This window comes from Jaculus jaculus, chromosome 6 (genome assembly GCF_020740685.1).
Source record: "Jaculus jaculus isolate mJacJac1 chromosome 6, mJacJac1.mat.Y.cur, whole genome shotgun sequence".
Taxonomy (NCBI): domain Eukaryota; kingdom Metazoa; phylum Chordata; class Mammalia; order Rodentia; family Dipodidae; genus Jaculus; species Jaculus jaculus.
The window spans coordinates 109,268,272-109,286,431 of NC_059107.1; the positions used below are offsets into that span (position 1 = coordinate 109,268,272).

The 18,160-nt window shown below is 41.6% G+C and overlaps 1 protein-coding gene across 1 annotated transcript in view; it reads left to right on the plus strand.

Annotated features, from left to right (window-relative positions):
• The first annotated feature begins 9,177 nt into the window (after window positions 1-9,177).
• The window catches only part of Hmga2 (high mobility group AT-hook 2), a 128,902-nt gene continuing 119,919 nt past the window's right edge, over window positions 9,178-18,160 (plus strand). Inside the window, exons 1-2 of the mRNA XM_045153316.1 lie at window positions 9,178-9,316; window positions 11,922-12,008. Coding sequence (XP_045009251.1) covers window positions 9,206-9,316; window positions 11,922-12,008 — 198 coding nt within the window. The 5' untranslated portion in view covers window positions 9,178-9,205. The remainder of the gene's footprint in view (window positions 9,317-11,921; window positions 12,009-18,160) is intronic.

The window sequence follows — 18,160 nt, forward strand, 5'->3', positions numbered from 1 at the left end:
AAGTAAAAGGCTGAGGATATAGTTCAGTGATGAAGTGAGACTAAAGTTCAATCCCCATTACCACACACATACAAAAAGAAAGAATGAAAAGCAGACAGAAACAAAGAAAAAGGGAAAGGAAATGAGCAACCTAATTTTAAAATGGGTAAAAGACCTTGACCAGACATCTCACCAAAGAAGAATGGATAGCTAAGGCCCTGTGGAGATCTAAGAGACCACTCAACTTTGATTCCCACATTAAAAAAAAAAAAAAAAAAAAAAAAAAAACTGAGTATGGTTACAGATACCTGTATCCCCAGCCCCGTAGGAGAACAGAGAACAACTTGAACTTATGAAAACACTAGCCAGCACTAGGGTCTGTAAGAGAATCAGACTCAAAATATGGGCAGAGGAGTGATAAAGAAGGACACTAAACATTCTTCTCCCGCCACGGCAGGTAAGTGAACTCTGCTACTGGCAAACAAATGAGCACGTGCATGTGCATACTCCACACATACCAACCTCACATACAAATAAGCAAACAAAAAACCCAAACCAAAAAAAAATCCCATATGTTCAATCGCAATGTAATTAAAAATTGAAGTTCCAGTGAGATGTCACTACACAACCTCTCAGAATGGCCCAAATCCAAAACCCACAACAAAGGTTACTGAGGACATGTAATGACTGAAATGCTCATGGATGGCTTGAGGAAGCACAAAGCATTTTGGAAGATCCTTTAGTGATTGCTTATAAAACTAAATGTTCTTTATCATACAATACAATAATCACCCTCCTTGGCATGTACCCAAATGAATCTAGACAAAAATGTGCATGTGGTGTTAAAAGCATGTTTTTTCATAATTTCTGAAAATTCAGAGCAGCCAAGATGTTCTTCAGTTTGTGAGTGGATAAAATATAGGCTCATTTAAGCAATGGGATATCATTTGACAAAAAAATGAAATGTCAGTTTATAAAAAGTCACGGAGGAATCTTCAATGCATGTTACTAAGTAATAGAAGTAAATTTTCAAATAACATATACTGTGTTATTCCAACTACATGCAAATCTAGGAAAGGCAAAGCTATGAAAACCGTGAAAAATTCCTGGTTGCCAGAGATTAGTGGAGAGGGAGAGATAACTAGGCATAGCACAGAGAATTTAGGGCAGTGAAAATATTCTGTATGAAGCTACAGTGATGGATATACAGCATTACTCATTTGTAACAACCTAGAGACCCTTCATGTAAACTACGGGCTTTACTTGCTAATGATGTGTTGAAGTAGGTTCATAGAGGGTGACAAATTCCACACAGGAGCCAGTGTCATAGTGGGGGAGAGGGTTATGTGTAGATGAATGGGAGGGGCATAGGAGGTCATCTGTATTTTGTGCCCAATTCTGCTATGAACCTGAAATTGCTTTAAAAATGAAGTTAGTTTAAAAAACAGCCACATTACAGTTCCTGCCAAACATGCACTGATTAAGTCTTCTATCAATTGATGATTACATTTGGCTACCTGAGAAGGAACTGGAATTCCAAGGGAGATTAGAAGTGGTTCAAACAAGATCTAAAGTCCTTCTTTGTAAGTTAGTTGTAGAGATCAGCACCTCAGGACTGGTATAGTTGCCCCCCTCGCCCCTGAGGTTACCAAGAACCTGTTCTCTTCTGGCAAACTCAAATTGTAGCTTCCATTTTTATAGTTCCCTCACAGTCTCAGATGGCTAGTGGAATGTTATTGGGAGAACCCTCCTGGTTGATTCTGCCCCTTTAATACCCCAGAAACACTTTCCAGTAACTTCTACTATTGACAACCTCAATGTAAAAGGGCAGCCGGGACATGCAGTTTGATGTTTGGGCACCTTGCTATCTCAATAACATGGATATTATTTTGCTAAGGATATATATGTGTATGTATTACACATTATTACATATTGCATATTACATATATGCAAATATAAATATCTATTATGTGGGATTTTAGCAATATCTGTTTTAGTCTTACATACAATCATAGAAATTGTTTTTAAGTCACTTTCCTATCTGATGCTGGCATGCCTTGTTTCCATCCTTGAAAACTATTAATTTACTTCACATTTATCATCTTAAATCACATTATGCTTTGTTGAGATCCTTTTGATTCTTAATTTGAGCATCAGTAGAGTTAGCTATCCTTTCTGCCTTCAGGACATCTGAAAATTTGAAAATTATATCAGGATGCTGGTAGAAGAGACCACCTTTGAAGTTGATGTCAGCACAAAGGAATGCGCAACATCCAAGCCATATTTCTTCAGCTTTCCACAAGGATGTCATAAAAATTTTTATCAAATGCTTACTTAATTCCAGGTGTGTGTGTATGTGTTCAATTTTATGTATAAATTTGAATAAATATGATGGCGTTGTTCATTGCACTATGTAGAAGACTAGTTAGTCATTAATATGAAAAAGACCCACAACATGTTACTTAGATAAAATATGTCATGTGACTAAGTGTGCAATGTAACTCTGTCTTTGCTCACCTAAATTCTGGAAAGGCTAACATCTTTTAGAATTGTCTCTAGGTGTTAGGATAACTAGAGAACTTTTTAAAATTTTTTTGTTTATTTTTCTTTATTTGAGAGCAATAGACAGAGAGAGAGAAAGAGGCAGATAGAGAGAATGGGCATTCAAGGGCCTCCAGCCACTGCAAACGAACTCCAGATGCATGCGCACCCTTGTGCATCTGGCTAACGTGGGTCTGGGGAATTGAGCCTCGAACCAGGATCCTTAGGCTTCATAGTCAAGTGCTTAATTGCTAAGCCATTTCTCCAGCCCTAACTAGAGAACTTTTTTCATTACATTATGCCATGTTTCCATGAATGTATTTTCTGCTATATTTGTGAAAAGAAGAGAAAAAAAAATACAGCAAATGTAACAGGTCAAAACTAGGTATGGTTCACATGCCTGTGATTTCAACACAGAAGGGGTGGAGATGGAAAATTAGGAGTTCAAGGCCATTAACCTACACAGTGACACCCTGTCTCAAAACCAAAATAAAACCAAAAACTGATAAAAATGTATTTTTATATAAATGTTGTGAGAATGGGTTTTCAATGTAAGACTGAAGGATGGAATAGAGTGACTGACAGTGAAGCAATCTAAATGTGATTGAAAAGGCTCCCTACTGTGGAAGTGCCCCAAGTGGAGTAGACAGAGTGAGAACTATCTAGAAGGTAGAACTTGATCCTTTAGTGTGGGGGAAAAATAAAGCATATCCCGAAGTAATTTCTGGCTCAGCCTAGATCCCATATAAAAGTGATTTCTAGCTATGCAAATCACTCATTTGAGATTTCTTCCCCCCCCCCCTTTGTGCCATTAGTTGGAATGAGGCAAATACAAAAAGAAACTAATTTTGAGAGATAATGGTGGGCTAGATTCTATATTAATGATCCACCAATTAACTTAGTGGCTAGAAGACAAAAACAGCTGTGTGTGAGAGAGATGTACTTATAAGCCTATATTTGGGGCAGAGCTCAGCAAAGATCTCTCAGCTCCACTCTCCATCAGCTTGGAGTGGCTCAATCACAGGACATACCTGAGTGTTCACACACTCATCTGATGGGAAATGAACATCTGGGAACTGCCACAGCTTTTCTCTCTCTACTCCCCCATGTTCTCTCCAACAAGGTGGCTTCAAAATAGCTTCTGACATATTGACTCACGGATTCTAAGGTATGAGAGAGAGACTCTGTGTGTGTGTGTGTGTGTGTGTGTGTGTGTGTGTGTGTGTATGTGACACACACACACACACACACACAGAGAGAGAGAGAGAGAGAGAGAAGAGGAGAGAGAATGAAGTCAAGGTAATAGTTATACCTTTTTTGGAGACTTGTCTTATATATCTTCCAAAATTATTCAGTCTCATTTGTTATTGTCTTTTTCTCATTACAAGATAGTTATTCTACCACTTGAGGTTGAATTTAGGGTGGCTGGGTTCCCAGAAAACAGTCCACTCCCCAGGCAAGGATTAAATTTATATTTTATTTGAGTTATACACAGGACAGAACAAGTTGGAGGAAATGGAGGTGAGGCAGAGAGGGATAGGCTACAACTCAAAACATGTGTTTTCTGGCTGACAACTGCTTCATTAGAAGCCCAAGGACACTTAACAGGGTCAGTACCACTAATTTCATATTCCAAAGTAGTTGCTTGAGTAATTGTGCTTTGAAGCAGTCAGGAGAATTGAGAAAAGAGAGAAAGCTTATTGGACCAAATCCCTTTTGGATAATTTTTCATTGTTGCATAACAAATTTCTAAAAACTTAGTGGCTTAGAGTATTGATAAGCTCATGGCTTTGAATCAGAGTAAGGTATAGAGTGGCTGTGTTCCCTACTTGGACTAGGATATGTATAATGGAAAGTAAGGTGTGGGGCTAGGTCAATTCTGGTCTCAAAGCTCTGGGGAAAATGAGGCTGCACTTTCAAACTCAGTCTTGCTGTTGGAAAGTTAAGTGCCTCTTAGAGAAGAAAGGTCCCTGTTTCCTGGCTGGCAGTCAGTCTAATGCTGCCCTCAGCTCCTAAATCTCACTCACAATTCCCTTGCCACATGTCTCCTCTATCTTTGAACCATCAATGATGAGTCAAATCCTTCTTGTCCAATTCTCCAATTTATATGCTGTGATAAGGCAGAGAAAACTGAATTTGTCAAACCTCACCCATATTACAAATCCAATGGATAGTTTCTGAATGAACTATGGAATGCATAGAGGAGAATAATCACTTGTAAAGGTAAATGGTAGATATAGCATGTGTGAGGATTAAATTGTTTTAAAAGAGATTCTCTTGAATTTTAGATAAATTACATTCCTGAATCTGTGAAAATAGGTAATATGCCTGCAAAAGCAAGTCAATATGCATCCAATTCAGTCAAAGCCAATGTTTGTTTAGTAAACATATTTGTTTTGCTTGGTAATTCTCCTACTGTAGGAATGGGGAATTTGTCCAAATAAATCCAACCAGTTACAAACAATAAAAACAACCAATTAAAAAAAAAAAGAGGTGGGTGTGGCAGCACACACTTATAATCTCAGTGCTGGGAAGGCAGAGACAGGACTCTGGTCTCCACACTTACACAGGTGCATATGTATACCTGTGCATCCACACTCCTGAACACATGTACATGAACACACAAACTACCTTTGTCATCACAATAAATTAGTAAGTAATTACTAAGAGTCTGTTATGTGCTGAACAATACCTGGACAAAACTGGCATAAAAGAGAGATGTTAGACTTCAGGGAATATACATACAATTTACATATAACCATGACACAACAAGTAGAACGGAAGATATACACCTCTTACAATTTTTTGGAAGACTCTTCAGAGATTAGTCTATTTCATTTTAGAAGCAAGGACACTGAGATATGGACAGAACAAATGGTTTGCTAAACATCATAGAAATGATAAAGATATGGTTTAATGGAGTCTAAGGGAATTGAGATCTCAGAACAGTCTAAGCCATTGGTATTTAAATATCTAGTGTAACCCTCAGTAAGCAGCGGACTGTAAACATGCTTAAGATATACCCTGTGCTGTATCCACAACTAAAATAGAAATGATACTGCTAATATGCAGTAACAAAATGATAGGACACCTTACATTCTAAGATGCATCCCAATTACCAGGTGTGCTGGAAAGGTGTATGGGAGGGTGGGGGGGGATCTTAAAGCAAATTTATGCAGTGTACTATAGAAATACTAAAATTCTCGATCCTATTCTATTTATTTTTTAATGGTGTTCTGGGTCCACTAAGTTGATTTTACCACCCACTAATGAGCTGACCTAATCTAAACACTAATATAAATCATGTGTCACAGATAATTAGAAAGCTTGTTAACGTATACAACTAAGGTGCTAATTGTTCAATTTGATAGGAGGTGAAGAAGAAAATAATTTAATGTGCACAGAAGCCATCTGGTAAGTTCTCAAGCTAGAAAAATGAGTTAAGCCTTGAATAGATGAGTAACATAAGTAAAATAAAGGAGGAAGTGAATGACTGAAGAATTTAACTTTGAGAAATACACCTCTCAAATTTAAATGTAAAAGCAGCCATTCTTTTAAAAGAAAAACCTAACCATTTAATTTTATAAAAAGACACTATTTTAATAAAATTCTCAATGATTTTAATGATAAAACACAGATTTTAATGCCTTGCCTGAAGAAAATATATAGTAACTTGGAAAGGCAAAACTGTTGAAGAATGAAAATGTGTGAAAGTAACTTACAGAAAACTTATTATTTTATATACTCCTCTGCAGAAATTCAAAACGTCTCAAGTCTGAAAGGAAAATGGAATCAGAACAATTGCTTGGGTCTTCTCTCCCAATTTTTCTGTGCTTCTCTTAGATTCTAGTTTAATCAAAAATACGTTTGAGAATTCCCCCCTTGCTGGTCTCCGTTTAACAGAAAAAAGAGTCCAAGGGTACAATGAGTTGCACAGTGTAAAACCAGCTGACTGAAATCCTAGGTGACTTTTGCCTACCATCCCTCGTCAGAATTTTATCACTGTTCCTGACAAAAAGTAAGCAAACCAAAACGACCCAGAGCCCATCTTGCGCTTGTATATCAAATGTGCATGCCAAAGCGCAACTATGTGATCACATGTTTTTTTAAATGTGCAAGTTGGTAGTGAGGAAATGTCAGTGCAATCGTTAGTAGGTGAAATTTCAGTCCCTTTGATGAAGATACCATCTTTCAGCCAAGTCCTGACAGAAAACCTTTGGTGCCCCTTAGACCTCGCTCGCTCTGGCTGGGCCCCATCTGGAGGCATGGGGGCTCTCCTCTCTATCAGAGCTAAGCGTTCCCAGACCCTGCAGCAGCCCCAAGCTGCTGCGAAGCACTCAACGTGCAGCCAAGTGTCCCAAGTCTGCAAAGGGCAGCTGGAAATGGATTTCAAATAGCAACGTTGGCCAATCAGCGGCGCCGCGGAGCAGACATTTACACGCGCCTCCTCGAACACTGAGGAACCTGGCAGAGCCTAGATCCCCGCTTCAGGCTGCAAAGTAGGCGGTTTTTTAAAATATATATATATATATTTTAATTCCACGGTGGTCTGTATCTTTGAAAGAAAAATTCTTCCCCTGGTGAAAGTTTTTATTTTGGACTAAGCCCAAAGTAATTTTGGGTGTGATGTGTGAAAATCTGAACCTAATTTTTTTCGGAGTTTTGTGTTATTTAAGGATTGAAAAAAAGAGGTACATTTTTAAATGCTCCGCCTTTTGAAAACGGGCTGTGGCCATGATGGTGTTCACATAACTCAGAAACAGCCCAGACTATAAAATTAGAACTTGGCAGAAAGGAATTCGGAGGGAGAAGGGTAAATAAAGGTAAGAAGCAGCGAGGGTGGGGCAGTGGGTGCAGTTGTAAAGCAAGCCATCTAGGAGGTCCCTATGCCCTGTGGGCGTCTGAATCTGTGCCTAGGACCAGTTCTAGGGACACGTCCTGTCCAGTCATCTCACCCAAAGAAAAGAGCTCAATGACTAAGCTGGCGCGCCCACGGGCCTGTGCACCGTTAGCAAGTCCGCACGTGCTACAAATGTGTTGGTCCCTCGGTGTGCCTGTGTGTTTAAGCACGTGTGTTTGCAAGTGTACATGTATGCGCGAGTGTGCACGTGCATCTGTGTGCAAGCATGTGTGCATGGGCTCGCATGTGTGGGCGCGTGAATCTTTGTGCATGGTGTGTGTGTGTGTGTGTGTGTGTGTGTGTGTGTGTGTGCGCGCGCGCGCGCTCCCTGGCCCGCGCTCTGGGGCCAGGTCATCCCGAGCCGAAGCTGGACTGTCAGGGACCACGCTCCACCCGCTCGTGGCCCCTACGCCCTCGGTGAAATGGAACGCTACCGCGGTGCTGCCGGCGCCTTCCAGCAACGTTTTGGCTCCGCACCGTGGAGGCGCAGGTAAAAGGCCGAGCCCCAAAGCGTGGCTCCGGTTCAGTCCTATTCCCGCGCCTTTCTGGGACGACTTTGGAGTGACCTCGGGCGGCCGGATGGGCGAGGCCTGCCGGCTAGCCGGCTCAGGATCCCGGGTCTATCCCTTTAACCCTGTCGCCGGGAGGGAGCACGTGAGCCGAGCTCGGGGTGGCACCCGGGCGCCGCCGCCGCCAAGGCAGTTGTGTTTCGAACGCTGCCTCTGGCCCGCGGCCAGGCGCCTTGGCTCGGCGGTCCACGGTGCCTCCCTCCTCCTCCTCAGACTTCTCCTCCTGCGCAGCCCCCTCCCCTTTATCCGCCCACGATTAGAGGTGGGCACTCCCCCCCCCCACACACCCACTGCCGCCAACCCCTTCGCCAACGCGCGCGCGCGCGCACACACACACACACGCACACACACACACACTCATCCCACTTGAATCGCGGGCTGGAACTCAGCAAACTTCCAGTCCGGGCAGCGCGCGGTGGGTGCAACGGAGAGGCTAGCAGCGGGTCCCTCCCTACTCTGCGGTGCCACCACCGCCTGCAACCCTCCGGCCACCCGAGGAGGCGCGGTGCCACCCACTGCTCCGCTCCTCGCTTGCGCTGCCCGCCCGACCGGAGCCTGACACAATCTCCCCATCCTCTCTTTCGGACTACACCAATCTCTCTCTCCCTCTCTCTCTCTCTCTCTCCCTCCCTCTCTCTCTCTCTCTCTCTCTCTCTCTCTCTCTCTCTCTCTTTCTCTCTCAATCTCTCTCTCTCCCTGCTGAGGGGTGGGGGTAAGAGGAGGAGGAATTCTTTCCCCGCCTAACATTTCAAGGGACACAATTCCCTCCAAGTCTCTTCCCTTTCCAAGCCGCTGCCGAAGTGTTCCTGGTGCCCGCAACTCCTCCGGATTCCTAGCCTCGACCAGCCTCTCACACCGGCTCGTCTTCCTCTCCTCTGCTTCCCACCTCCTCTCGCCACCTCCACCTCCACCACCACCTCCCGCACCCACCCGCCCACCACTGCCGCCGCCGGCAGCGCCTCCTTCCATACTCCTCTCTTTCCTCTCTCCCTTTCTCTCTCTCCTCTCTTTTTGGCAGCCGCTGGACGTCTGGTGTGCATGGTGGCAGCGGCGGCCGCCTAAGCAGCAGCAGCCGCAGCCGTCGCCGCACGCCAGCCCTCGCCATCCCCGCCAGCCTCTCGGAGCCACCACCTCTCCTTCCCGCGTCCGACCCGAAAGGTGCCGAGCAGACTCCGGGCGGCCGAGCGCAGCGGCGGTAGCGGCGGCTGGAGGCAGGATGAGCGCACGCGGGGAAGGCGCCGGGCAGCCGTCCACTTCAGCGCAGGGACAACCTGCCGCCCCGGCGCCGCAGAAGCGAGGACGCGGCCGACCCAGGAAGCAGCAGCAAGTCAGTACGCCAGCGACGCTCGCCCACCCTCGGTGCCACCCGCCTGCCTGCTCCGCGAGCTGAGCGCGGGAGCCTCGCGGCTACCGCTGGCGGGCAGGCGGGCGGAGGGTGCGGGTGGGCGGGCCACCGATCCCCCCCCTCTAGTGCGCGGCATGGTCCCCGGGAGGGAGCTGGGGGTGGGGGAGGAGGGACGCTGCGGGCGGCCGGGACCTGGCGGAGCTGGGGTCGCGCTGGCGCGTCCTCAGACTTTCGCTATTGTGCGCAGCCCGGAGTGGCGCCGCGCCGCCAGGGGACTGGAAGCGGCCGGGGTCCCACCAACCAAAGATCGCACAGCTTTTTCTCCAGGCGCCTGGCCCCAGGGACAGAAGTTGCTTGTGACTTGGGGCAGTCTGCATGGTCGGGGCTCTGGGGCACCGCGTTCCCCAAGACCCCGAGGTTCTTTCTCCCCGCTGTCTGGGACAGGCGGATGGCACGCCGCAGCCGCCCCCTGGGTATTCCGGAGTTCCCGATGGCCCGAGGCTCGCGCCCTCCCGACAAAGAACGCGTGGGCACTGGGCTGCCGAGCGCTCTTAGAGAACTTTAAATGCCACTATCGGCTGGCGTTAGAACTAGCCGGGGAAGGGGTTCCCCGGGGAGACTAGGCCTTCTCCGGACTGGACTAACTCCCTTCATCCAGGGAACTTTGGAGACGCGCGGAGTAAGGGATAGTGCCCGGTAGCTGGGGTCACTTCCAAGCCAAGAGCCCCGTCACCGTTTTGCTCCCTGATCCCACGCCTCGGAGCTGCAGATGTGAAATGCTATCCTTCAGGGCAAGGAGCTGAGGGCTGGGAGGGGACGATCGAGTGGAGCCCCAGACCCCGCGGAGTGAGGGTTTTGTCTGCGGATGCAACCAATTAAGCGTGCAGCCGGCTCGCTAGCGCAGCGCCGCGCAGCGCAGCGCCCAGGGCGGGGGTTTTGTTCGCAGGCTTTTTTTCCAAGCCCAGGCGGGCAGAGAGGGACCGGGGATCAGTGATCCGGACTGTACCACTGAGAACATTGAAACTCCACTTCCTCGGCTCTTAGAACTGCTCATTCACTCCTAGCCTTAAATCGCTTCCCTCCTGGCTTGGCAAATAGACCGATTAGAAAGTCTTCCTAAAGTTCCAAGCTGCTCGGAGAGCAAGGTGGGGGTTGAACTGTGTTTGCTTGCCATGCAGTTTAGAAAAACTCAGAGGGCTGTACCTTTCTGAAATCATCAAAGGAAACAAGCCGATCTGGAGGCCTCTGAGTTTTCCCGCTCTGCGCCAGCGACACTTTACACCGCATTGGGGTCGCGTTTTACACCTCCCAGGAAGTCTCTGCCCACCCCCCCCCCCCCAACCTGGTTTCCCACCAGTCACCAAGCTTTTCCCAACTCTGCTAATTGCACCCTCCCCAACTGAAAATAAGAGTTTAATAGAAAATGCAATGGAATCTGGAGGTGATTGGAGAATTTTTTTTAACCTTGGAGTTAAGGCAGAGTTCACAAAGACAGAAAAATGTGTTTCGGATATTTGCCCTTGATGTGCCCACTGGCGCTGGCATCCCACGGAAGCTTGTAAGAAATCGTCCCCACACTCTCCAAATAGGAGGCAAACTTTCATTGAGAACTTTCATGCATTTGGATTCTAATTGCTCTCATTTAATCACCAAATGTGAATGAACCACCAAGAATAGATGATTCACTGGAGAGATATGTAGGATCTGCATTTTGAATCACCACATTTTCTTAATCACTTGGGTATTTAGAAGTTGGCATAAGGGCCATTTAAAGTGTTTAAAGCTTTACTGTGCCTAGTGGTTGTTTCCATTTAAAGATTTCCTTTCCTCTTCATCGTCTTTTTTTTTAATAGTCCACCCAACATACGAGTTGTTTTTTTTTTTTAAAGAAAGCTTGAAGAAAATATTTTTTAAAGATATTTAAATTTCGATTGGAGACCATGTCTGTCTCTCCAAAAGGAAAAAAGAATTGAAGCAATTATCTAGATAATTCAAGCAAAACCTCCCACCTCAGATTTACCACAACTGTTTGGGAATTTGGAGGTAGGATAGAGCTATTTTGAACTGACCAGCTTGGATAATCACTCAGAAAGAGTGGATTGAGTCCCTATCCTCTAAGTATGTAGGTATAGAGGAGCAATTAAAAGACATCTTTTCAAGAGGACGACTATTGAACTATCTATGATGATAACTCCTATTTCTGTTATTTGAAATGCTGTCATAATTGTAGTGGTAGTCATATAAAATCCTTATTATTTTTATAAATTAACAAATGCATGGCCATGTAAGCTTTATGCCTCAAAACTATATGATTTCCTTTGTACAGCATACACTCTTTTCTCTCATTTTCAGTTTGAAGTAGACTGTACTTTTCACATGTATAGTAGTTTACTCTGAATCCTTGAAATAAAACTATGGGTATTCCCCTCTCTGTAAACCATTTCTTCATCATACAGCTGGGTATGCTGGGATAGCTTAGTTGGGATGCAAGTGCAAGTGCAACAATGTATAGCTCAAGAGAGCCAAGGTCAATTTCTTTCAGACAGTCTTGCCAAAACAGCCTTTTTTTCCCCCTCCCCACAATTAGGAGCCAACCTGTGAGCCCTCTCCTAAGAGACCCAGGGGAAGACCTAAAGGCAGCAAAAACAAGAGTCCCTCTAAGGCAGCTCAAAAGGTGAGAATTCTCATGTCAATCTCTCCTAACTCTATCAATGACTCCAGACAGCAAACTCCCTGTAATTTTCCCATTCTAAATCTATACATAAGGGTTTGTCTCAGCTGAGTAACTTGACTCACTGCCTACATTTAACATTAGTTGAATGGAAGTTGACCTTTTATCCAAGTTAATGCTTAGCATAAAAGGTTCATGAAGATACAAAGTTTTTAGGCGAACAAAAAAGCCACTAAATGTGAAAATTCAAGTGAATGTGAGTCTTAACTTGAGGGTGAAATGGGAATGGAGAATGATATAATTAATATGTACACTGATTTTGAATACTTCAGAACAAATCAAATCCATAGACTTTGACTGGTGGTGAAGTTGCTGCAACTTTCTCTGAACAAATAGTAGATATTAATTTACTCTATGCTTACTTACATGACTACTGCAAATCAAGTCAATTAAAAATGAATCCAATTATGGGATACTGGAGAAAATTTTATGAATTGTATAGTTGTAAATGTTACGATAAAGGAGACTGTTTGCTTTATAATAAACCTGCAACATACTATATCATAAACACAAGGAACTTTGTGATAATGTGTTACTGTGAATTAGACAATGAAAAGTTCTAAAGACGAGTATTTGATTTATTTACTATATATTTTGGGACAGGATGGAGGTCAGTCAAGTTTGACATTCAGAGTTTTTCTAACAAATTTTAAATTGCAGTTTAAAATAACTTTATATTGGTTATACATGAGTTACTCATGAGGAGAGGTCTTAGAGGAAATGGCCACCTAGAAGAGTGATGGTGAATATAAGCCACTTTTTGGCCTTATAAGGAAATTAGACATAATTTTTATTTTATTTGTAGCTTTGTATAGTAGTTGAAAACAGAGACTCAAAAGCTAGGAGGAAATTTAGATAGGTCTTCTCAATAGATTTGAATATATAACATTTGTGTGAATGATTAAGTGATTATATGTTTATCTTGTTAGGATTTGTGTGTGTGTGTGTGTGTGTGTGTGTGTGTGTGTTTCTGTGACTTGGCCACTAGCCATACTGTATGTGATGGTTTTCAATGGTATACATTGCCATAGCTGCTTGTGAAGTGTACAAAATTATTCAGGAAGTAACTATCACTTCAGTCTGAAAATTTTTTTTCTAATATTTCACTTTATAACTGCTTCTTGCAGTTTAGAATTATAATTCATATTTAATCAATTAAACTTAGAGTGACTCTAAATAGCCTTGTTATTTAGGTGGCAGTATACAATCAGGTATTCTTAATATGAATACTTTGTATTTGTTCCATTTTACTTGGTTTATAAGTTAACTAAAAAGGACTAATTTTTTTGACCAGTTATTGTGTGTGTAATTTACTTAATTTTGCTCTCAGACAACAGCACAAGAATAGGTAGGTAGTTAGCTAACAGGTAAACAATGACATAATTGCTCTGAAAATTCATCATTATATTTAAGAAATTTCTAAAAGTTACTACAAAAATCTTAAAATTTAATGCAAAAAAAGAAATGATTTTTTTTCTCCCAGATTTCTGTGTCTTGTTTTGTTGTTTAAATGAATAGGTAGAAATGAACCTATCATGTTCTCCTCAGTTAAGAACTTTACCATGGACTAAGCATCTCTATGAACAAGAAGAAAGCAAAACACAAAAGTAGCTTTTCCATTGCCAAATAAGTTTTACTTTTCAGTGTGTGTATGTGTTAATACAATTTCCAAAACATCAGTAGGCTTCCACACACCTCCTACAAGAAGAACTTTTTCTGAAAATTTTCATTCTTCTAGGCACAATTATTTCATATAATTCTGTTACAAAATTCTCTCCTAATAAAAATGAATAAATACATTTGCCCATAGGAGGACTGTTATTTTTATGCTTCATTGGGAGATGACAATACTTTGCACAATAATGAATGACTTTGATAAATCATTCATGCATGTATAAACTTAAGGCATTCTCATTTCAAATCAGCTTTTATCAAGTATGCTACTACTCTTCTCTAAACATGACTATCAAAAATACTTGTTTATCAACCATATATTGCATTTCCAAGCATACATATGTTCATTATGATTTTAAGCTGCAAGTACTTTTAGAAAAAGTTATGCTTTTGTGACATGGAAGGTGAAAATACCTTACTAGACTGAGCTGAATAAATAGAAGACTTCTATGATTAATGAACTGGGTATATTCCTACACCTAGGACACATCATAATGAAAAAAAGGATATTATTTAAAATGGTAAGTATATGAGGAAAAAGAACTCTTAAAATTAGAGAAGATACAATGTGCATTGAAGTTCAGCATTTATTGCTACTTTTAGTTTCTTTCCCAAGTGTGTGCTTGGACCCAGAAACTAGGCTTGGGGCATTTAAAAACAAAACTGCTTATTAAAAAATTAACAGTGTAAAATTTGACAATGCATGCAGAATGTGTCAAGAGCAATGGATGACTCACTCATCCATTAGCCATCGTTTTAATACCAGGCCATATTCAATAGAAAATTGCCTTATGTAATATGCAAAAATAGACAAGTTTATAAAAAGGCAGCTTGCTATGCTTAGAACTCATGGAAGTGATCATTATTCTTCCATCAGAATCAATTTCCTCAGATGACCATTGTGTGGCAATTCTCACCATTCCTGAGAACTCCTCCAATCTGAGTGCTTACCTTAATTTAAGAAAAAAAGAAAGAAAGAAAGAAAAGAAAAGAAAAACTACAAGTTGTTGAGTGTTTTATCTGAGTTTTGTGTGATTTTGTGCTTTTATTCCTTGATTTCACATTAATGTATACCTCTGGCCAGTTCGCTCTTAGTTGCCTTTGTGTTTTGTTAGGTCTGCCTCTCCTGATTGTGCTGAGTGGAAATACTTGGAATGTTCACATTACCCATGTTTGGAGAGGCAAAAGATATAATTCCCTCTATGTTTTGTTTAGGGTTTCAGTTCTTTTTACGCATGAGAGAATACAAGTGGGGCTGTCAATCAGTCTTCTATGTCACAAGATCACAATCACATTGATCTTTAAGTGTCAAGCCAATTCTCACTCAGGTGTTTCAGGGAAGGACTATTTTTTTTTTCTGAAGTTGTTATATTTTAATAGAAAAATTTCTATAAGAAAACAATCTCAGGTGTCAGACATGAAACCCTGTTTCATAAAGATTGTCTTAGTCTTCCTAGAGAGCAAAGAACAGAATGAAAATACTATCATGGCAATGCATGTATACTTCAAATAATTCATCTAGAATTAGCATTTAATGTTTATTTTCAGTTCACAATTAAAAGAAAGCTTGCTATTATTTGGGCCCTATAAAAACATTGTCATGCTGTAAATCATAGATAAGTGATAGACTTTTTTTAGGAATTGTTACTACATCAATCATAGATATTTTAGGCAAAGAGGACATGGACCTTGCTGACCATGCCAGACACATAACAGACTATAGCTGCAGTGTGAGGACAGGATTATCTTTAGACTATAGAGCCACTGAAGAGTCACAAAAGACATTATAGTTGATTAAGTCAGAGAATGATGACATTGGAAGTTGTCATACAACTCTAGCCTTTGTTTTCCACAATGACTAAGTGACTTGGCATGATTCCTCTGTGTCTTAATGGGTAGGTAAGTGGAATTATGAGAGACAGGACCCTATGTGAAAGTACAAATGAATTTAGGCCATTGTAATAAAGTAAGAAACAAGTGTTGCCTCCATTATCTTGACATTTTAGGTTGACTAAACAAAATGATTGACTCTTTATCCTCACGTTGCCAGGGAGGACCAAGCTTTGCTTAGTACATCAGCAAATTCTACCTGGCAATTTGTTCAAACCATACATTGTGATACAAACATGGGAAATTAAAACATGTTGGATTATTATGTAGCAAAGATGCCAGGGGACCCATATTCTAATTCTCTGGAACCTATCATTCCTCTGAACTCTCTCCTAAAGCCCCTCATGATTTTGGCTGACCTATACCTTTCACTCATTTTTATCTCAGGGTCTCAACAGATCATCTTATTAAGGAGATTAAATACTCCAGATTGGTATTCTATTGAATTTCAGTTTGTGATTGAGAGTAGATGGATGATGAAGAGCATTTCATGTCAGTTAAGTCATTGAAAGCTGTCGGATCTTGTTAGTTGACTTTCTGCAGTGTCCAGAGCTCATCTTAGAACCACATATCTTACACAAGGGGGAAACAATTTCTGTACCCCAGATACTGAAGTTTGTAGTTAGGCATCTTTGTTCTGTTAACTAGTATAAAAGGTGAATGGGGAACCAACTAGCTATTGTTTGAATTTATACTGCTTCAATATACTAAACAACTATGAGTGGCAAATTCTATTTGATTTAGTTGGCAACCATTCTCTGTAGGAAGATGTAGGAACCAACTTGCTCAATAGGTAACCTATGTGAATTTCTTTCCTCTCTCTTTCCTTGCCTCCCCTCCCCAATCCCTGCCTTCCCCTTTTTCTCCATCCTTCTCGATATGTTTTTTCTTCCTTTTCTTTCTTTGTTCAGTGCTAGGGGTCTAACAGGGCCCATGAAGGCTAGAAAAGTGCTCTGCCACTGAGCTATATCCCATCCCATCACTGTGAACTCTTGTATCATCACCATTGAAGGAACAATTGGAGAAAAGTCTTCAACTTTTAAAATTATAACTCTTCCTATAATTTTGGTCTTGGTTTTAAGTTAGTGTTCATATAGACATGTACAAAGGAATGGCATAAGAATTCAAAGTAAGTGCATTCTTGGGCAAAATAAGCATGAATTGTAGCAAATGAACAAATTACTTTTATTTCCCAGTAAAATGCATTGTGAGAGAAAATTTTAACATATCAAGATTAAAAATGATTGTACTTAAAAGTCAGAGGCCTTAATAACTGGATTATCAAGAGGTAACATGAGAATTGACTCAATGCTTAGTCTGACTGACTAGTCCATTTGATTTTAGTAACAATGTACATTGACTTATATTGTTGACATTTTCAAATAGTAATTGGAAGGAATAATGTGCTATTGCTGGATTTTGGTTAGAAGCCCATACACTTCATACACTTAAACTCCACACACTTAGGTCCAAGCAGATTTCAGTATTAAGAAACATAAAATAAATGAAATGAAAGTACAAGAAGACAGAATAAGGCACTGTCATAGGCAAGTGTTTTTTTCTAGCTCTTTTCCTGTGTACATACACTGATTGATTTAGAGTAGGGGAATTCCACCTTCCATCTATCATATCATCTATAAAATATGATGAAAATATTTTGAACTGAAAAACATTAGTACTTATCTAAGCTTGACCCTGAGGTTAGGATTGAATTATTCTCTTGGTTCTCAATCACTGTTATTGTACATGCTTTTATAGGAATCATGCAACTCTTTTACTTTTAAGTATTCATTTGATATTTACCCTAGAGTATTTTGTTGTTGTTGTTGTTTTGAGGTAGGGTCTCACTTTGGTCCAAGCTGACATAGAATTAAGTATGTAGTGTCAGGGTGGCCTCGAACTCTAAGCAATCCTCCAACCTCTGCCTCCTGAATGCTGGGATTAAAGGCATGCACCACCATGCCAGGCTAAGTATTTTCTTTTTCTACTTCTTCCCCTCCTCCCTTCTCTTCCTTCCCTACCACCCTTCCCTTCCCTTCCTTTCTTCCTTCCTTACATAATTTGCCTATAACAATTTTGTTTTATATGAGAATATCCTCCTAAAGATAGAGCTTTACTGCCTTGACATCAGACTGACCCTATGCTCCTCTACTTATGAATGTGGGTAAGTCACTTAATCTCCCATGAAGTAGGAAAAGTGAGGTAATAGCTGCCTTACTTAAGTAGAATTATGCACAGAAAATCACTGTGGAGACTTATAGAACTTGAAGGTACCCTTTTAACAATAGCATCTTTAAAATAGGAGGAGAGAGATGACACTATTTGAGTATCTATCAGATGCTGCAACCTTATAGGGCCCTTCACAATTATATTAGTTCTTTTAATCCTCAACTGTGGTGTTTCATTTCATAAGTGAGCAAACAGATTCAAATTTGTGCACTGTGACATATCCAGTATTTAACTCTAGTGAATGGTCTCCCCTGGGTTTGAATTCAACTGCACTTCTTAAGCTTATACCCTTTCGACTTCTG